This window comes from Salmo salar, chromosome ssa02, assembly GCF_905237065.1.
Source record: "Salmo salar chromosome ssa02, Ssal_v3.1, whole genome shotgun sequence".
Lineage (NCBI taxonomy): Eukaryota > Metazoa > Chordata > Actinopteri > Salmoniformes > Salmonidae > Salmo > Salmo salar.
The window spans coordinates 21,987,856-22,009,588 of NC_059443.1; the positions used below are offsets into that span (position 1 = coordinate 21,987,856).

Below are 21,733 nucleotides of genomic sequence, written 5' to 3' on the forward strand. Positions count from 1 at the left end.
TACGAATCATTGTCTTGAATGAGGACTCCCGTTCTATTAATTTTATTTCTATGCATTTAATCAAATCAAATTTATTTATATAGCCCTTCTTACATCAGCTGATATATCAAAGTGCTGTACAGAAACCCAGCCTAAAACCGCAAACAGCAAGCAATGCAGGTGTAGAAGCACGGACCACGAAGCATTTAATCCTATCCGATAGGCGAAATCCAGATAGATAACTTTTGAAAAACTGGGCCATGATGACCTTGTGACCTGATATGACCTCACCTTCAGTTCATCCTCCTCCTGCTGCTCCAGCAGAGGGGAATGGTCTGTCCCCGCCCCCTCTTCCCCAGACGGAACATTCAAAGCCGCCTCCACCACCGCTGCCACGCCTATGTTGTACCCTCCAATATCTGCGTGATAGGACTCTGTCTGACCCGCCCCCCACAGGTCCACCAATGGGGCGTGGGTAGCAGGGGCCAGGCTGTGGATGGTGCTGTTGGGCGTGGCTTGCAACGAGTGGTTGGCACTGTGCAGCCTTTGCTCCAGAGACTGTTGAGAGAAGGACGAGACAATGAGGAGACGTAGGTAGGTAGAGGTTCCCTTTCACCACTGATACAGGATTAGACATTTTTTTATCCCCCTAATGGTAAAGAATCTGGAAATATGATCCTAAATCTGAGGATAAGGATGTTTCTTCCTTTAAGCGTAATGTTGGATTGAAAGGGACAGGGTAATTGTGTTCTCTAAGAAGGGAGATACAATAATATATTGATGAATCTCTGACGATATTACCATATCAAAGGCCGAATTCAGTATTCTTGTCGCGATCAAAATACCCAAGAGAAAAAAGAGAAAAACCCACTAAAAAACAAAATGTCAGCTGCCGGACTACGCCATGAATGAATATTGTCTATCCATGGAAATAGATTGTTATTACTTTCCTCTTATATTAGACTGTTGTTTTTCCCTCACCTGTTGTTGCTGATACAGGAGCTGCTGTTGCTGGTAGTGCTGTATCTGTTGTAGCTGCTGCAGCTGCTGGAGCTGACTCTGCTGCTGTAGGTTGAACTGCTGCTGCTGCTGCTGCTGCAGCAACGCGTTCCCATCATACCCATCACAGGAAGTCCCGCCCTGCTGCATCACGTAGGAGCCAGCAGCGGGAGAGGCCACTCCGGAGGGCTCGTTGCTGATTGGCTCCCAGGCGTCAGAGGAGGAGAGGCAGTAAAGGCCCTGGGCAACATAGGTGTTAGGCCACATGTCCGCAGAGGAGTGGTGCAATATCTGGTCTGAGAGGATGAAAAGAACGAGAAAAAAGAAGAGTGAAGAGGTGGGATAAGCGGTTGATTGTCCTTGACAGATGCACTACACTGGACCTCATGGACATCAAACTGCAAATCTACAATGCTGACATCAGCCTTTTTCCCGAAAGAGGAAACCTCGAGTGGAATCATGTGATATCCCTGGGGGACACCCCGACCCTCTCAAACCCAAATATATCCTTGAGAAAATTACTTTACTTGAACAATCCCCAGACAGACCCCAAGTGTAGCTACACCGAGTAGTCCAATACATCAACATTATGACTCTGTATAGCCATTGGGGAGTCTGTCTGCCCTGCATTAAAATGACATATAATTCAACCAATAGCACGGCTGATATGAATAAGGGAACGTCATGGTAGTTTTTGCCATCTCATACTCCAATCTGGTTTTGTTACGGATGAACAAGGCGACTAATATCCCCCACTGACTGATAACAACATTCAAACTTTTGAAGTATGGTAGCCATTTTGTGCGAAGGAGGAATATAAATGAAAGAATATATCAGTTTGTGTGTTGCCAATGCCGTTATGTACAAAAAGGCTGTCAAACACAAGAGAATGAGGTAAATCACATTTATTCGCAGAAATGTCTTTGGGAAATTGGCCAAACAAGTTTCTGATAGAGGAATGGTGTATATAAACTCAGCAAAAAAAGAAACGTCCCTTTTTCAGGACACTGTTTTTCAAAGATAATTCGTAAAAATCCAAATAACTTCACAGATCTTCAATGTAAAGGGTTTAAACACTGTTTCCCATGCTTGTTCAATGAACCATGAACAATTAATGAACATGCACCTGTGGAACGGTCGTTAAGACACTAACAGCTTACAGATGGTAGGCAATTAAGGTCACAGTTATGAAAACTTAGGACACTAAAGAGGCCTTTCTACTGACTCTGAAAAACACCAAAAGAAAGATGCCCAGGGTCTGTGCTCATCTGCGTGAACATGCCTTAGGCATGCTGCAAAGAGGCATGAGGACTGCAGATGTGGCCAGGGCAATAAATTGCAATGTCCGTACTGTGACATGCCTAAGACAGCACTATTGGGAGACAGGATGGACCTGTACAGGGTCGGTACATCCAAACATCACACCTGTGGGACAGTTACAGGATGGCAACAACAACTGCCCGAGTTACACCAGGAACGCACAATCCCTCCATCAGTGCTCAGACTGTCTGCAATAAGCTGGACTGAGGGCTTGTAGGCCTGTTGTAGGACAGGGCCTCACTAGACATCACCGGCAACAACATCACCTATGGGCACAAACCCACCGTTGCTGGACCAGACAGGACTGGCAAAAAGTGCTCTTCACTGACGAGTCGCGGTTTGTCTCACCAGGGGTGATGGTCGGATTCGCGCTTATTGTTGAAGGAATGAGCGTTACACCGAGGCCTGTACTCTGGAGCGGGATCAATTTGGAGGTGGAGGGTCCGTCATGGTCTGGGGCGGTGTGTCACAGCATCATCGGACTGAGCTTGTTGTCATTGCAGGCAATCTAAACGCTGTGCGTTACAGGGAAGACATCCTCCTCCCTCGTGCTGTACCCTTCCTGCATGCTCATCTTGACATGACCCTCCAGCATGATAATGCCACCAGCCATACTGCTCATTCTGTGCGTGATTTCCTGCAAGACAGGAATGTCAGTGTTCTGCCATGGCCAGCGAAGAGCCCGGATCTCAATCCCATTAAGCATGTCTGGGACGTGTTGGATCGGAGGGTGAGGGCTAGGGGCCATTCCTCATAGAAATGTCCTGGAACTTGCAGGTGCCTTGGTGGAAGAGTGGGGTAACATCTCACAGCAAGAACTGACAAATCTGGTGCAGTCCATGAGGAGGAGATGCACTGCAATACTTAATGCAGCTGGTGGCCACCCCAGATACTGACTGTTACTTTTGATTTTGACCCCCCTTTGTTCAGGGACACATTATTCCATTTCTGTTCGTCACATGTCTTTGAAACTTGTTCAGTTTATGTCTCAGTTGTTGAATCTTGCTATGTTCATACAAATATTTACACGTTGTTTGCTGAAAATAAACGCAGTTGACAGTGAGAGGACGTTTCTTTTTTTGCTGAGTTTACATGATCTGACAAAAGCGCCTCAAGGTGTGCTGAGTTGATATGGCGGTGCTAAGAGTTAGCAAGCATCATGCCGGCAACCTCACATTATATCACTTTAATGATGACTCAAAACTGTCAAAATACATCCAGAGACAGCCAAATCATGTTTAATACTAACATTCTATGGTTATTTTACTTCAGGCAATATAATTACATTAAATAACTGTCCTGAAGTTGTGATTCAGCTAATGATCATCACACAGCATCAAGGCCATTTGTTTTCTCTCAATAACAAACCACAGGGAGAAAACCACATTATAATTTCAACATGTCTCCATGTCTGAACGCCTCTTTGCATGAGTAGGAGAAATACAGGAGCACTGTAACGGACAGCACAGCGATGTGGAATAATAATGACCAAGTGGACTATTTATACAGTTGAAATCCCTGGTCTTGCATTCCCCCAGGCTGTGTTCGCGAATCTGACATTAGCACAGAGTTAACCCTGTTTGGCTGCAAATTTTAGACAAGGTTCCGCAGTGCAGGATCCTATTTAGGTCCTTAAACTATCCCTTAAACTTTGTTGCCCTAGTTGATTGGTGCTATTGTAGTTTGTTAAGCATATTTGTAGTCCCTTACATCGACTGACATGCTCGTTTAGAGGCCATATTTATAGTCCTTTACCTCAACTGACATATGGTTGTTTAGAGGTCATATTTATAGTCCCTTATCTCAGCTGATACATGCTGGTTTAGAGGCCATATTTGTAGTCCCTTACCTCGGCTGGTGATGCTCTCCTGGTTAACCTCGCTGAGGTGGGCCACACTGCCCTGGTTGGACCCTGACCTCAGGCTCTCTCCATCCATGGAGGTCCAGGCCATGAGCGTTGCCTGGGAGATGGCAAACTGCTGCAGGATACCTGGAGTGCAGAGGGTAAGCCAGGGTCATTGTAACGGCCCAGTTGGCTGCCGCCTTCCCTCAGCGCCTTAATGATTTAATATCAATGGCTATTTTAAATAAAGATTTAATATGTAGTCTATTTAATATTTATGGTTATGCTCTGCCTAGGCCAATGTTGATATATTTGGCTGGTGTTATGCCATGCCGATTAGCTGACCTATAAACAGTCAGGTTATGATGTGGGGTTCAACACCTTTTTCCCAAAGGCTTCATTTTGTGAGGGTTTCCTCTGAACACCACCCTGGTTGCATAAATCAGCATCAACCACTCCTATTGCTTCTGTCATCTCTCACAGTGACAAATTCCCCTCCCCCTCTGACCTGCGGCGAAGCGAGCCTCCTTCTCCCCGTCGCTGAGGTCGCTGTAGGCGTCGCTCTCCAACCGTCTCTCCATCTCCTGCTCTGCCGTGGACTTGCGTGGGACGGAGACGCCCCCCGGGCCCACCACAGACATGTCCCAGTTCTGCCACTCGATCATGTGTGCCATCCGGCCTTGGGCCATGGATGTAGGCTTGGTCACCTTGTCCTTCATGGAGCGATTCACACCTGGGGAGGGAGGGGGGAGAAGTGAAGAGGGATGTAGGGATTGATGCGGGTATTGGGGAGGGTTAGAAGGGTGAAAGTGGATTAAGGGAGGTTTGGAGGGATATTAAGGGGTTTAGAGAAGTGGTGAAGGTGGAGTTTGGGGGAGTTAGGAGACAGGCATCAGGTTGGAGAGAGAGGGGGAAGGAAACAGATGAGATATTATGTTATTATTCCACATTTAGGTCTGTCTGATCCTATCAGCATTTAGGTGGTGCTGATAAGGGCCTCTGGATGAGCGGTTAAATGAGCGGCTTAATGAACATGCTTTAGATTCATGGCTAAATGAATAGGGAGGAGATGCTTATAATGTAGATAAAATGACGCGTGGAACCGAGGAGGATGATGGGGCACATGGAGGAGCAAATGGATATGTCTACTCTGGGAGAGGTGCATCATGGGACAGAGGAGGTTAATTGGGGTGAGATGGCCAGAGGGGTGTGAGTAATGAGAGGTTGGCTTGTTGACATGATAGCTTTCACACCTCTGCTAAGCTGCCTGCGCTGGCTAAGCAGAAACCCCACTCCCCCTGCAGTGTCTGTTAAGACATCCTCAGCTGATGCATACAGTGCACTGCGGAAGACACTCTACTTTAGAAATCATGTTCCGCCATGACAGTCTGTATTCTGTCTGCTGGTTACATTATGGCTTTGCTCAGTAATTCATGTGTCCAAGTTAATATATGTTGAGTTAGCAGTTCACTACATTCCAATACACTTCACATTACAACTGTACAAAACTACACTGTGCAGTGCACAATGCACATTACACAGTTATACACACTGTAACACACAGACACAAACTCAGACTACACTCAGAGACAGTAGACACATTACACAGACACTAGATGTTACGCTCGTCTGAAGAACTGGACCAAGGTGCAGCGTGGTAGGCGTACATTTTCTTTTATTAACAATGACACCGGGAAAAACAACAAAATACGAAAGCGAACGTAAAGCTATATGCAGTGCAGAAAGCAACTACACACAAACAAGATCCCACAATCACAGGTGGGAAAAAGGGCTGCCTAAGTATGATCCCCAATCAGAGACAACGATAAACAGCTGCCTCTGATTGGGAACCGTACTAGGGCAACAAAGAAATTGAAACATAGATATGCCCACCCAAAGTCACACCCTGACCTAACAAAATAGAGAATTAAAAAAGGCTCTCTAAGGTCAGGGCGTGACACTAGAGCAGTTCAATGCTGCTTCTCAACCACTTAACAGACAAACAACTACACCTCCCACTCACCTCTTGTTAACTCAACAAGCCACATAACAATGTATTGTGGGTAGTGTATTTTTTTATAGGGTTGTCGTTAGGTTTAAGTGTTATTCCACCAATGACTGGGGGGGTCAGCCATTGATGAGTATTATCATTATGGAGAGAGGAAGTGAATCAGGGGAACCCACTCTGGGGCCATGTCGGCTCCAGCGCCTGTCCAGGCGGGAGCTGACATGGGGTCAGTTTACCAGTTACAGGACAGACACACACCTGACACACCTGTCAGTGAGGACTTAGCCAGAGCACCGATCCCATAGTTATTGGAGTTGTTCCTCTTCAGACGAGGCAGGATGGACGTGGTGTCTTCCATAGACAGCTAGAGGAGCGAGAGAAGAGGATGATAGAGAGATGGAGAAAGAGATGTGTGCCAGAGAAGCACACAGAGTTCAGAGGTTAGGTGAGAGGAGAATTAGGTAGATATTGGGTTAATACAGTGTCAAAAAGAAACAATGTCATAATTTGACAAAAAAATCAACATTTCCCATGGTCGTTGTTCGAACAACTTCCTGCTTGACAGTGCTGAAGTGCATTATGGGAAGTGTTGCAAGAGTTAACGATACGGTATAGAGAGAGTTAGATGGGAGGGGAAGTGAGGGGACGAAGTAGTAGGTTACCTAAAGTGAGTTAAATCAAATAAATCAAAACAAATAGATTGAGAAATAAAGGTAGATGAAGGAATGATGTCACAACACTTACATTGATTCCTTCCCATGAAAAGTCTGAACATCCATGCTGAAGGAGAGAAATAGGAGGAGAGAGGGATGGGGAAAGAAGGAGCAGGAAAGAGTAAGAGAGTAGGAACAAGAGAGAAGTAGAGAAAGACGTACACATGCATGGAAGAAATGTGAGGATACAAAGAGGAGGAGGAGAGAAGTGATAGTGACAGGGGTAGAGTAGTATAACCAACATGCAGAAATAGAAAGAAAGATAGGAGAGGGAAAGAGGGAGAAGAACGCAGAGAGACAAATAAGGGTTTTAGAGGAGAGGAGTCAAAGACCAGAAAGATAGAGTGGGAGAAGTGTCAAAGACCAGAAAGATAGAGGAGAGGAGAGACAAAGACCAGAAAGATAGAGGAGAGGAGAGACAAAGACCAGGAAGATAGAGGAGAGGAATCAAAGACCAGAAAAATAGAGAAGGAGAAGAGTCAAAGACCAGAAAAATAGAGGAGAGGAGACAAAGACCAGAAAGACAGAGGAAAAGAGTCAAAGACCAGAAAGATAGAGGAGGAGAAGAGTCAAAGACCAGAAAGATAGAGGAGAGGAGAGACAAAGACCAGATTAATAGAGGAGAGGAGTCAAAGACCAGAAAGATAGAGGAGGAGAGACAACAACCAGAAAGATAGAGGAGGAGAGACAAAGATCAGAAAGACAGAGGAGAGGAGTCAAAAACCAGAAAGATAGAGGATGAGAAGGGTCAAAGACCAGAAAGATAGAGGAGGAGAAGAGTAAAAGACCAGAAAGATAGAGGAGGAAAAGAGTCAAAGACCAGAAAGATAGAGGAGGAGAGGAATCCAAGATGGCGTAGCAGTCAGACGTCTTTGTCCTTCGTCCTGTCGTGTCCCATGTATATCAAATCAAATCAAATTTATTTATATAGCCCTTCTTACATGAGCTGATATCACAAAGTGCTGTACAGAAACCCAGCCTAAAACCCCAAACAGCAAGCAATGCAGGTGTAGAAGCACGGTGGCTAGGAAAAACTCCCTAGAAAGGCCAAAACCTAGGAAGAAACCTAGAGAGGAACCAGGCTATGAGGGGTGGCCAGTCCTCTTCTGGCTGTGCCGGGTGGAGATTATAACAGCACATGGCCTATATATATTTTGATATCTTTTTCTTCGCATATCTTTTTATATTTTTCTAACCCCTTACATCAAAATACTCTCCTGCAACCCGCCTCACCCAATGTGGTGTGGACCTGCTTTTTCTCTAAAGTATTTTTCTCTTCCTCTATTACTGAAATCTCCAACATAAGCTAGCCAGCTAAAAGTCATCAGCTAACCGTTAGCTCGGAAAGCTCTCGCCAGTTTGTACAACGCGATTCAACCAGAGCATACCGAACCTATTTTTCTCTCCATATCCCCGGATTCCTACAGCAAGCTCTGAACCTTCTCATCTTCCGACCTTCGCAGCTAACGTCCCCTGAATGCTAGCTGTCTAGAGCACAACGGACTGTTAGCTTACGAGGCCCATCGAATACATTCCGAAGCTACTAGCTAGCAGTCAGTTATCCTTTGCTAGCGGTCATCAGCTACCTTTATCCCGGACAACTCTCGCCAGTCTGTACAGCGCGACTCAAACCAGAGCTAGTCGGACTTATTCTTCTCCATATCTCCGGATTCCCACCGCAAGCTCTGAACCTTCTCACCTTCCGACCTTCGCAGCTAACGTCCCCTGAATGCTAGCTGTCTAGAGCACAACGGACTGTTAGCTTACGAGGCCCATCGAATACATTCCTGAAGCTACTAGCTAGCAGGCAGCTCAGGGGCGAAAATCTGATATCAACTTTGGTAAATATGGTAAATGTATATTGAGGAACCAAAGAAATAAGGTGTTTGCCGTACTCCTAACTACCGGTACCCAAAACTACACAACTACATTTACATTTTTGTCATTTCGCAGACGCTCTTATCCAGAGCGACTTACAGTAGTGAATGCATACATTTCATACATTTCTTTTTCTGTGCTGGCCCCCCGTGGGAACCGAACCCACAACCCTGGCGTTGCAAACACCATGCTCTACCAACTGAGCTACAGGGAAGGCTAACTACTCACAACAGCAATACCATTGCCTTTAACAAATCTTAGTTCAGTCACCAGTTTAAGTTGAGAGTGGGGGTATCCATGGCATTTTCCAATTATGTTCCTATTTTACAAGTTAAAAAAATGGAGAACCTTTCATAATGTTGCCAAACAAAGACTCAACAAACTTACCTGAGACTCCCTGTCTCTGCCAGTCTGTCCCTGCATATCTGTCCCCAACTCTGCTGTCTTTGTGCCATCTGTTGCCTGCTCTGCCTAATGACATCATTGTGAAACATTTCCATTAGAATTTCATTTCTTTCTTATGAACATTTTATCAACTAGTCTTTGAGATATTAGGCTACTAGGGTTCTTACTTTGCGTTTTGGTGTACTGAAAAATACTCTGATGTCCGTCTTTTATTTTTCTGCCATTTTTCTACCTGGCTGGCTGGCTACACACACACACAGTGTGTAGGTTATTTACAGTAGGAGATGGGCTTCTATCATCTTATCTTTTATCATTCTATTTGGGCTTCGATCTAAAAGGTAGCTAGCAAATGTGAAACGGATTAAAATGACAAGAGTTGACAGCTGTATGAGTTCACCATTTACACAACATATGCTGCAACCTTTTGTAATTTATTAGTTTGTTTCATATTGGCTGGCTTCCAACAATAGCTGAATTTGCAAAGCTAGCGAGCACCAATTCAGTTTCAGTGGTGTTTGCTATAATCTTTGCTACCCGGGTTAAATAAAATAAATAAATAAAAGTTCCCTTGCGACAATTTAGCTTTTGCAACGAGACCATTAAATATATTTAAGACAATGGTAGAAGAGAGTGTAGTTCTGTTCAGTTTGGACTTCAGTTTATCGCTAACCTTATCACAGGGACTTTGAAGCACTAACTTACATCATCTGCATGCTGATCTCGGAATAAATTGACGATAGCAAAGATTCCATCTTTGACGAGGCCACATAAATGGAATAGGTACTAGCTTGCTTAATAGTTAATATTTGCGCGCTAGCTCTGCATATTCAGCTAGTGTGTGTGCGCGATTGACTGTATTAACCTCACGTCAGTTACGTTCAGACAGTGCCTTTCAGACAGTGGCTACGACCCCTCTGTTACCTTGCCAGTGGATCAAACCATTGTGAGGAAAAGGGTGGGGGGGGGTCGCAATCTTTTGAAACTTAAAAACGCGCTATTAAGTGTCTATAATCAGCACAATTGCTTTCATTGCGTATTATTAATGTTATTTAAATTACATAGTTATGTTTCAGTGATATATTGGGGGGGACAAATCATATTTTTCCCAGGATGGTGGGGTCGTGTCCCCCCCGTCCCCCCCGCGATTTCCGCCCCTGAGGCAGCTATCCTTTGCTAGCGGTCATCAGCTACCTTCATCTCGGACAACTCTTGCCAGTCTGTACAGCGAGACTCAAACCAGAGCTAGTCGGACTTATTCTTCTCCATATCTCAGGATTCATACTGCAAGCTCTGAACATATTTTTAAATGTTTTATTATATTTCCACCTAGAATTATAGCAGCTAACGTCCCCTGAAAGCACAGCCGCTAATCCGCGGCCTGCTAGCTATCTAAAGCACATTAGACTGCTGGCTTAAGAGGCCCTTCGGACATATTTCTTTGGCCACTATACATATTTTGCCAATTGGCCTGGTTTACCACATGGAGCCCTGCTGATCCGTCCGCTGATGTAACTGCATGAGGAGGCCACAACAGACTTTCCTCCATTGCGTCGCCCCTCTAAGGCCTTTCTGTTAGCCTGCTAGCCCGCCGCTAGCTGCCTGAAGCCACGCACTGGACTCTTATGATCACCCGGCTACTCATGCCTCTCCCTAACGTCACCATGCCTTGTCCATTGCTGTTTTGGTTTGTAACTATTGTTTTATTTCACTGTAGAGCCTCTAGCACTGCTCAAAACGCCTCGGCTAACAATTTAGTTCCACCTCCCACACACGCAGTGACAGCACCTGGTTTAAATGCTATTTCTAGAGACAATATCTCTTTCATTATCACTATATGCACAGGTTTACCCCCACTGTATTCACATCCTACTATACCTTTGTCTGTACATTATGCCTTGGATATATTCTACCGTGCCCAGAAATCTGCTCCTTTTACTCTCTGTTCTGAACGTGCTAGACGTCCAGTTCTGTTAGACTTTAGCCGTACCCTTATCCTACTCCTCCTCTGTTCCTCTGGTGATGTAGAGGTTAATCCAGGCTCTGCAGTGTCTATCTCCACTCCCATCCCCCAGGCTCTCTCATTTGTTGACTTCTACAACCGCAAAAGCCTTGGTTTCATGCATGTTAACATTAGAAGCCTCCTCCCTAAGTTTGTTTTATTCACTGCCCTAGCACTCTTCACCAATCCAGATGTCCTAGCCGTGTCTGAATCCTGGTTTAGGAAGACCACCAAAAACCTTGAAATTTCCATCCCTAACTATAACATTTTCTGACAAGATAGAACTGCCAAAGGGGTCGGTGTTGCAATCTACTGCAAAGATAACCTGCAGAGTTCTGTCTTACTATCCAGGTCTGTACCCAAACAATTCGAGCTCCTACTTCTAAAAATGAACCTTTCCAGAAACAAGTCTCTCACCGTTGCCGCTTGCTATACACCACCCTCTGCCCCCACCTGTGCCCTCGACACCATATGTGATTTGATTGCCCCCCATCTATCTTCTGAGCTCGTGCTGCTAGGTGACCTAAACTGGGACATGCTTAACACCCCGGCCATCCTATAATCTAAGCTTGATGCCCTCAACTTCTCACAACTTATCAATGAACCTACCACATATAACCCCAAATCCGTAAACATGGGCACCCTCATAGATATCATCCTAACTAACTCGCCCTCCAAATACACCTCTGCTGTTTTCAACCAAGATCTCAGCGATCACTGCCTCATTGCCTGCATCTGTAATGGGTCTGCGATCAAACGACCACCCCTCATCACTGTCAAACGCTCCCTAAAACACTTCTGCGAGCAGGCCTTTCTAATCGACCTGGCCCGGGTATCCTGGAATGACATCGACCTCATCCCGACAGTAGAGGATGCCTGGTCGTTCTTTAAAAGTGCCTTCCTCACCATCTTAAATAAGCATGCCCCATTCAAAAAATGTAGAACCAGGAATAGATATAGCCCTTGGTTCACTCCAGACCTGTCTGCCCTTGACCAGCACAAAAACATCCTGTGGCGTTCTGCATTAGCATCAAATAGCCCCCGTGATATGCAACTTTTCAGGGAAGTTAGGAACCAATATACACAGGCAGTTAGGAAAGGTAAGGCTAGCTTTTTTAAACAGAAATTTGCAGTACAAACTCAAAAAAGTTCTGGGACACTGTAAAGTCCATGGAGAATAAGAGCACCTCCTCCCAGCTACCCACTGCTCTGAGGCTAGGAAACACTGTTACAACCGATAAATCCACTATAATTGAGAATTTCAATAAGCATTTCTCTACGGCTGGCCATGCTTTCCACCTGGCTACCCCTACCCCGGTCAACTGCCCGGCACGCTCCACAGCAACCCGCCCAAGCCCCCACCGTTTCTCCTTCACCCATATCCAGATAGCAGATGTTCTGAAAGAGCTGCAAAATCTGGACCCCTACAAATCAGCCAGGCTAGACAATCTGGACCCTCTCTTTCTAAAATTATCTGCCGAAATTGTTGCAACCCCTATTACTAGCCTGTTCAACCTCTCTTTCGGAACGTCTGAGATTCCCAAAGATTGGAAAGCTGCCGCGGTCATCCCCCTCTTCAAAGGGGGAGACACTCTAGACCCAAACTGCTACAGACCTATATCTATCCTACCCTGCATCTCTAAGGTCTTCGAAAGCCAAGTTAACCAACAGATTACCGACCATTTTCAATCACACCGTACCTTCTCCGCTATGCAATCTGGTTTCAGAGCCGGTCATGGGTGCACCTCAGCCACGCTCAAGGTCCTTAACGATATCATAACCGCCATCGATAAGAGACATTACTGTGCAGCTGTATTCATCGACCTGGCCAAGACTTTCAACTTTCAACTCAATCACCACATTCTTACTGGCAGACTCAACAGCCTTGGTTTCTCAAATGATTGCCTCGCCTGGTTCACCAACTACTTCTCTGATAGAGTTCAGTGTGTCAAATCGGAGGGCCTGTTGTCCAGACCTCTGGCAGTCTCTATGGGGGTGCCACAGGGTTCAATTATTGGGCCGACTCTCTTCTCTGTATACATCAATGATGTCGCTCTTGCTGCTGGTGATTCTCTGATCCACCTCTACGCAGACAACACCATTCTGTATACTTCTGGCCCTTCTTTGGACACTGTGTTAACTAACCTCCAGACGAGCTTCAATGCCATACAACTCTCCTTCTGTGGCCTCCAACTGCTCTTAAACGCAAATACAACTAAATGCATGCTATTCAACCGATCATTGCCCGCACCTGCCCGCCCATCCAGCATCACTACTCTGGACGGCTCTGACTTAGAATACGTGGATAACTACAAATACCTGGGTGTCTGGCTAGACTGTAAACTCTCCTTCCAGACTCATATTAAGCATCTCCAATCCAAAATTAAATCTAGAATCGGCTTCCTAATTCGCAACAAAGCATCCTTCACTCATGCTGCCAAACATACCCTCGTAAAACTGACCATCCTACCGATCCTCGACTTCGGCGATGTCATCTATAAAATAGCCTCTAACACGCTACTCAACAAACTGGATGCAGTCTATCACAGTGCCATCCGTTTTGTCACCAAAGCCCCATACACTACCCACCATTGCGACCTATACGCTCTCATTGGCTGGCCCTCACTTCATACTCGTCACCAAACCCACTGGCTACAGGTTATCTACAAGTCTCTGGGTAAAGCCCCGCCTTATCTCAGCTCGCTGGTCACCATATCAGCACCCACTCGTAGCATGCGCTCCAGCAGGTATATCTCACTGGTCACCCCCAAAGCCAATTCCTCCTTTGGTCGCCTTTCCTTCCAGTTCTCTGCTGCCAATGACTGGAACGAACTGCACAAATCTCTGAAGCTGGAGATTCCCATCTCCCTCACTAGCTTTAAGCACCAGCTATCTGAGCAGCTCACAGATCACTGCACCTGTTCATAGCCCATCTGTATACAGCCCATCTATCTACCTCATCCCCATATTGTATTTATTTATTTATTTATTCTGCTCCTTTTGCACCCCAGTATCTCTACTTGCACATCCATCTTTTGCACATCTACCATTCCAGTGTTTAATTGCCATATTGTAATTACTTTGCCACCATGGCCTATTTATTGCCTTAATTCCCTTATTTTACCTAATTTGCACTCACTGTATATAGACTTTTTGTTTTCTTTTTTTCTACTGTATTATTGACTGTATGTATTGTTCATTCCATGTGTAACTCTGTGTTGTATGTGTCTAACTGCTATGCGTTTATCTTGGTCAGGTCGCAGTTGCAAATGAGAACTTGTTCTCAACTAGCCTACCTGGTTAAATAAAGGTAAAATATATATTTTTTTTTTTAAATGACCAGAAAGATAGAGGAGAAGAAACAAAGACCAGAAAGATAGAGGAGAAGAGTCAAAGACCAGGAAGAGAGAGGAGGAGAGGAAAGACAAAGACCAGAAAGACAGAGGAGGAGAGGAGTCAAAGACCAGAAAGACAGAGGAGGAGAGGAGTCAAAGACCAGAAAGACAGAGGAGGAGAGGAGTCAAAGACCAGAAAGAGAGAGGAGGAGAGGAAAGACAAAGACCAGAAAGACAGAGGAGGAGAGGAGTCAAAGACCAGAAAGAGAGAGGAGGAGAGGAAAGACAAAGACCAGAAAGACAGAGGAGGAGAGGAGTCAAAGACCAGAAAGATAGAGGAGGAGAGGAGTCAAAGACCAGAAAGACAGAGGAGGAGAGGAAAGACAAAGACCAGAAAGACAGAGGAGGAGAGGAGTCAAAGACCAGAAAGACAGAGGAGGAGAAGATTCAAGGACCAGAGCGACAGAGAGAAGGGAGGGGTTGAAAGGCTGATCAGTTCCATAGTACAGCAGAGTGATTATGTTATGACTGAATGATTCTCTCTCTCCTCTCATTTCCTTTTCTGGTTACGTCTGCCACACCAAACACTGAGCCAAACACACATCCAAGCCAGTGGGGGGGCTGATACTGAAGTGTCTGCGTGCAAGCGTGTAGGCGTGTGTGTGTGTATGTGTGTGTGTGAATGCGTGCGCATGTGTTTATGTGTGCGCGTGTGTGCAATCCATCTGTGTGTGGGTGCGTGTGTGTGCGTGTGTTATAACTGATGTAAGCTGGCTGATGGTAGCGGTGTCAGTGTCCTCTCTGGTGAGATCTGTGTCTGCAGACAGACAGACAGACAGACAGACAGACAGACAGACAGACAGACAGACAGACAGACAGACAGACAGACAGACAGACAGACAGACAGACAGACAGACAGACAGACAGACAGACAGACAGACAGACAGACAGTACCAATACCAGAGCCGGGGCCTTAGAACCAGCAGGACGCTATGAGTGTCATGTCCCCTTACAGATGTGTTCAGTCTCCAGAGAACCTAGCTCTCATGTTCTCTCTCTTGTTGTTACACTGTCTCTGTCTCTGTCTCTTTGTCTGTCTGTCTGTCTGTCTGTCTGTCTGTCTGTCTGTCTGTCTGTCTGTCTGTCTGTCTGTCTGTCTGTCTGTCTGTCTGTCTGTCTGTCTGTCTGTCTGTCTGTCTGTCTGTCTGTCTGTCTGTCTGTCTGTCTGTCTGTCTGTCTGTTTCTCTCCTCTCTCTCACTCTTTTTTTATTACATTTTTGAAGGGCAAGTTTGTCAAGAGAAACACATCATCGATCCACAGTACAGTACATTCGGTTTCAAGTTAAATGGTCCTCTTTCTCCTGCCACAAAATCATCCAAGAAGTGCTGAAGATCATTTTAGTAACAGTACCTCAAAAGGAAGGATTGGAGAGAGGACTTGAAAGGAGAAGTGGAGTGGAAAGGATCTGAGAGGAGAGGAGTGAGGGATGGAGTGAGAGGAGGAGAGGTCGGTGATGCTCCTACTGTTCTACAGTGAGCCAGCACTGAGGCGTGATAGAGAAGCAGCAGACGTCGTAGCAACAGCAACGAGCCAACCACAGAGGTTGGTCCTCCTTCCAGCTACAGCCGCCATTTTGAGTGTAGAGGAAGATAGCAAACCAACAGCAACATGTGCGCTAGCTAGCTACTCTACAAGCAGATGCAGGAGCACCCATGGCTTCAGTAGTAGAGAGCTAAAGTTGATGTTGGTCACCATCTTGGATCAAGATCCCCATTCGTGGAATAGTGAGCGACCCACTGCTGGAGCCATTGGGTGGAACAGGGTGGCTGAGCTGTGTGAATTAAGAGTGATAGTTAAAGTCCTGAATGTCAGGCTTACCTGTTCCCCATCCTTTACTGGCACTCCATCTGCCGCTAAAACAGAGAAAAAAGGTAAGAGAAAGAGAGAGAAAGAAGAAAAAACGAGGAGAGAGAGAGAAGAAGAACAAGAACAAGAAGAACAAGAAGAAGAAGAGAAGAGAGATAAATCGTTAGAATATGTTTTGGCAATGTAAATACATGCAAGTTCCTTCACACTGCCAATAGAGAGAGAGGGAGAAGCATGGTCAGGGGGATAAGGTGGGACTTTGGCTGTAACACTAAACAGTCATAAAACAGTAGGCTAATCATTACTGTATAACTGTGTTAGAGAGAAGAGCATCACTTCACTGACTGACCACAGGACAGTGCTACTCAACATGCACCCGCAAATAGAATCACACTTACAGTTGAAGTCAGAAGTTTACATACACTTAGGTTGGAGTCATTAAAACTAGTTTTTCAACCACTCCACAAATGTCTTGTTAACAAACTATAGTTTTGGCAAGTCGGTTAGGAGATCTACTTTGTGCATGACACAAGCAATTTTTCCAACAATTGTTTACAGACAGATTATTTCACTTATAATTCACTGTATCATTCCAGTGGGTCAGAAGGTTACAAACACTAAGTTGACTGTGCCTTTAAACAGCTTGAAAAATTCCAGAAAATGATTTCATGGCTTTAGAAGCTTCTGATAGGCTAATTGACATAATTTGAGTCAATTGGATGTGTACCTGTGGATGTATTTCAAGGCCTACCTTCAAAATCAGTGCCTCTTTGCTTGACATCATGGGAAAATCAAAAGAAATCAGCCAAGACCTCAGAAAAAATTGTAGACCTTCTCAAGTCTGGTTCATCCTTGGGAGCAATTTCCAAACGCCTGAAGGTACCACGTTCATCTGTACAAACAATAGTACGCAAGTATAAACACCATGGGACCGCGCAGCCGTCATACCGCTCAGGAAGGAGACAAGTTCTGTCTCCTAGAGATGAACGTACTTTGGTGCAAAAAGCGCAAATCAATCCCAGAACAACAGCAAAGGACCTTGTGAAGATGCTGGAGGAAACAGGTACAAAAGTATCTATATCCACAGTAAAACGAGTCCTATATCGACATAACCTGAAAGGTTGCTCAGCAAGGAAGAAGCCACTGCTCCAAAACCGCCATAAAAAAGCCAGACTACGGTTTGCAACTGCACATGTGGACAAAGATTGTACTTTTTGGAGAAATGTCCTCTGGTCTGATGAAACAAAAATAGAACTGTTTGGCCATAATGACCATCGTTATGTTTGGAGGAAAAAGGGGGAGGCTTGCAAGCCGAAGAACACCATCCCAACCGTGAAGCACGGGGGTGGCAGCAGCATGTTGTGGAAGTGCTTTTCTGCAGAGGGGACTGGTGCACTTCACAAACTAGATGGCATCATGAGGCAGGGAAATTATGTGGATATATTGAAGCAACATCTCAAGACATCAGTCAGGAAGTTAAAGCTTGGTCGCAAATGGGTCTTCCAAATGGACAATGACCCCAAGCATACTTCCAAAGTTGTGGCAAAATGGCTTAAGGACAACCAAGTCAAGGTATTGGAGTGGCCATCACAAAGCCCTGACCTCAATTCTACAGAAGATTTGTGGGCAAAACTGAAAAAGTGTGTGCGAGCAAGGAGGCTTAAAAACCTGACTCAGTTACACCAACTCTGTTAGGAGGAATGGGCTAAATTTCACCCAACTTATTGTGGGAAGCTTGTGGAAGGCTACTCAATACGTTTGACCCAAGTTAAACAATTTAAAGGCAATGCTACCAAACACTAATTGAGTGTATGTAAACTTCGGACCCACTGGGAATGTAATGAAATAAATAAAAGCTGAAATAAATCTCTATACTATTATTCTGACATTTCACATTCTTAAAATAAAGTGGTGATCCTAACTGACCTAGGACAGGGAATATTTACTAGTATTAAATGTCAGGAATAGTGAAAAACTGAGTTTAAATGTATTTGGTTAAGGTGTATGTAAACTTCCGACTTCAACTGTACATACACACACACACACACACACACACACACACTGTGAATCCTTCCTGGGGGTGACAAAGGGACAGAAGGAACCTGAAGTACATTCCCAACATTCTGTTGGATTAATGCATTGTATTATCCCTCCTCTTTTCCTGGCTGTCCAAATCCTAATTAAAACACAGGTTTAATTAGTGAGACATTGGTGGTAATGGAGTTTAAATACAGCAGCAGTCTCTGGGCGCTCGCTCTCTTTATCAGAGTCTGTGGCCTTGTCTCCCCCCTTTTCTCTCTCTCTGGGGGGTTTGCTTCTCTGTGTGTGTACACTGAGTGTGTGTGTACAGTGTGTACAGTGTGTGTAGTGCTGTATCTGTAGACTGTAGGAGTATTGAATCAAACCAGTCAGTTATCTGTCTCACTGAGGAATTAATACCCAGAGCTCCTCGATGTCCAGTGACCCACCGGTAGAGTAGTGTTAGCTTTACAGAGACATTCCAACACGCTGCCTCCTCCTGTCTGTCTGCCTGCCCTGCCTGACTCCTCTGCAGGGCTCTCAGCTGACTGAGTAGCTGTTAGCACCTACTTCCACCTGATTGCCGCCACACCATTTACACCTATTCCATCTGGATAAATAACGAGTTTCAGAGATTAAAACTGACCGATGTAGTCAGGGCTGTCTGACCCCATAATGACCCTGTTAGTGTTTCCTGTAGTGTGAACTTTGACCCCCTGGACTCCAGCCAGTCTGAGTGTCTTCCAGGCTGACCTTGTGGGGCTGACACAGGTGATGTGAGACACACAGTTAGTCAGCCATCCAGACTGGATCTCTCCGTCTCTTTCTCTCTAGGGGGCACAGAGTGTGTCCCAGGTTTCCTCTGTGTGGCTAAAAGACACAAACACACATAGACATGCCCACATAAACATGCACTAATACACGCACACATAAACACACACCTCATATGAATACGGCATCACACATACACACACAAACATCAGATCAGCTAAGTGTCTTATTCTGAGGTCATATATTTCAAATCAGCGCAATATTCCTTGAACAACTGGATTTGAAAGCTATTTTTAGTCAGCTGCAAGATGCAAGGAAAGCAGACCAACACAACAGCTACTCGACATACATAATCTTTTCTGATGAAGAGTAACTGCTGCAGCTATAGGAGCCTCAACAGCAATAACAAGGGAGCACATGACCAGAGCAGAGCAATGAGCCAGCTCTCTCCCCCATCCCCAGCCCAGCTCTCTCCCCCATCCCCAGCCCAGCTCTCTCCCCCATCCCCAGCCCAGCTCTCTCCCCTATACCCAGTCCAGCTCTCTCCCCCCATCCCCAGCCCAGCTCTCTCCCCTATACCCAGTCCAGCTCTCTCCCCCCATCCCCAGCCCAGCTATCTCCCCCATCCCCAGCCCAGCTATCTCCCCCATCCCCAGCCCAGCTCTCTCCCCCATCCCCAGCCCAGCTCTCTCCCTCATCCCCAGCCCAGCTCTCTCCCCCATCCCCAGCCCAGCTCTCTCCCCCATCCCCAGCCCAGCTCTCTCCCCTATACCCAGTCCAGCTCTCTCCCCCTATACCCAGCCCAGCTCTCTTCCTCATCCCCAGCCCAGCTCTCTCCCCCATCCCCAGCCCAGCTCTCTCCCCCATCCCCAGCCCAGCTCTCTCCCTCATCCCCAGCCCAGCTCTCTCCCCTATACCCAGCCCAGCTCTCTCCCCCATCCCCAGCCCAGGTCTCTCCCTCATCCCCAGATATCCCCCTGCGGCATTGGAGGAGACGGGTCCAGTCGAGACCCAGCCAATCTGGAGAGAGAGAGGGAGAGGCAGTGAAGGGGATTAGGAAGAGAGGAGGAAGAGATGAGGAAGAGATGAGGAGGAAGAGAGAAGAAAGAGAGGAGCAAGAAAGGAGAAAGAGAGGAGGGGTGACAGAGCGGCCGTGGCAAACGAACAACCAAAGATCTGCATAGGCTGCCCTGTCAGCGACCTGACAACTCCCGCTGACATGGGAAGAAGCCCTTGAGCGTCATCTGTCTTTTTATTTCAGAGGCCCTGCTGCAAACGAGCGATGCAGAGCTGGATATGAACGGGGAGTCTCTGTTCTGGTTGGCTGGTGCTGGTGGTGACAGCTGTGGTGAGGCTAGTTGACACGGTGGGAGGCAGGCTGAACTTGTAGCGAGCTGGTGTGTGAGAGAGTTGGGCCGGGAAACAGCTGAGCACCAGAGCTCCAGATGGTACAGAGAGAGCGTATGGGGAGGCTGCGGGTGAAAGGGTAAAAGGGTAAAAGGCTAAAAGCGTAAAAGCCAGTCTGTCAGACAAAGATACGGGTGGATGGCCTGTTCCTGAAAACATTTCTTCCCTCTGCTCCACCCTCCAATGGTACATGCACCCGTCATGAGAGGGTAGGCCATGCCTCATTACTCCAGCTTAGTCATTAACCCCACCACCTGTAGGACCCTGCATGGGTTACCATGACTGACAGCCTGGGCTAAGAACTAAGCAGTGGTTACCAACCCACAGGGGGTGCAAGTTTTTTCTCCAGCCCTACACTAACCTGATTCATCTGATTCAACGAATAAAGGCCTGTACGATCGGGTGATAAGTGGGGAAAGGTGTCATCTGTCTGGAGCTTTATGTCACAGGTGGTAGTGCCTTCACTCTACCAAAGGGTTGCTGGTTCAAGTCCCACTTTATTTGTTCCCCCTCAATATCAGTTAGTAAATCCAATTGATTCTTCAAAGCAAATGTAAAACACGGTGCTCTGTAATAGATCACTGTGCTTTATTTCTTCTATCTGTCATTAGTGGTAATGATATAGACAGTAGCAGTGTTGCGCACATGCCAACACACACACACACACACACACACACACACACACACACACACACACACACACACACACACACACACACACACACACACACACACACACACACACACACACACAGTAATCTGATAATAATATTCTCCTGTCAGCATTAAAGGCAAGATGGCGTGTCAGTTTCATAACTCACTCTCAGACTGAGTCACTGTGTTCACCAGCAAGGACTGCCACCCTGCGCCCACACACACACACACACGGCCACTCTAATAAACACACAGTCACACACACACACGGCCACTCTAATAAACACACAGTCACACACACACACATGGCCACTCTAATAAACACACAGTCACACACACACACGGCCACTCTAATAAACACACAGTCACACACACGGCCACTCTAATAAACACACAGTCACACACACACACACGGCCACTCTAATAAACACACAGTCACACACACACACGGCCACTCTAATAAACACACAGTCACACACACGGCCACTCTAATAAACACACAGTCACACACACACACACGGCCACTCTAATAAACA

At 46.1% G+C, this 21,733-nt stretch overlaps 1 protein-coding gene across 5 annotated transcripts in view; it reads right to left on the bottom strand.

The window, feature by feature from the left end:
* LOC123728291 (uncharacterized) overlaps positions 1-21,733 on the bottom strand; it is a 44,879-nt gene that overhangs the window by 5,548 nt on the left and 17,598 nt on the right. The window contains exons 2-8 of one of the 5 annotated variants that reach the window (XM_045700281.1): positions 16,359-16,393; positions 6,894-6,929; positions 6,417-6,513; positions 4,650-4,874; positions 4,148-4,288; positions 961-1,274; positions 271-537 (exon numbers count right to left, since the gene is read on the bottom strand). In XM_045700281.1, coding sequence (XP_045556237.1) covers positions 271-537; positions 961-1,274; positions 4,148-4,288; positions 4,650-4,874; positions 6,417-6,513; positions 6,894-6,929; positions 16,359-16,393 — 1,115 coding nt within the window. Of the gene's footprint in view, positions 1-270; positions 538-960; positions 1,275-4,147; positions 4,289-4,649; positions 4,875-6,407; positions 6,514-6,893; positions 6,930-16,358; positions 16,394-21,733 lie in introns of all 5 variants that reach the window. The other 4 variants (XM_045700272.1, XM_045700296.1, XM_045700290.1 and 1 more) reach the window with 4 other exon arrangements.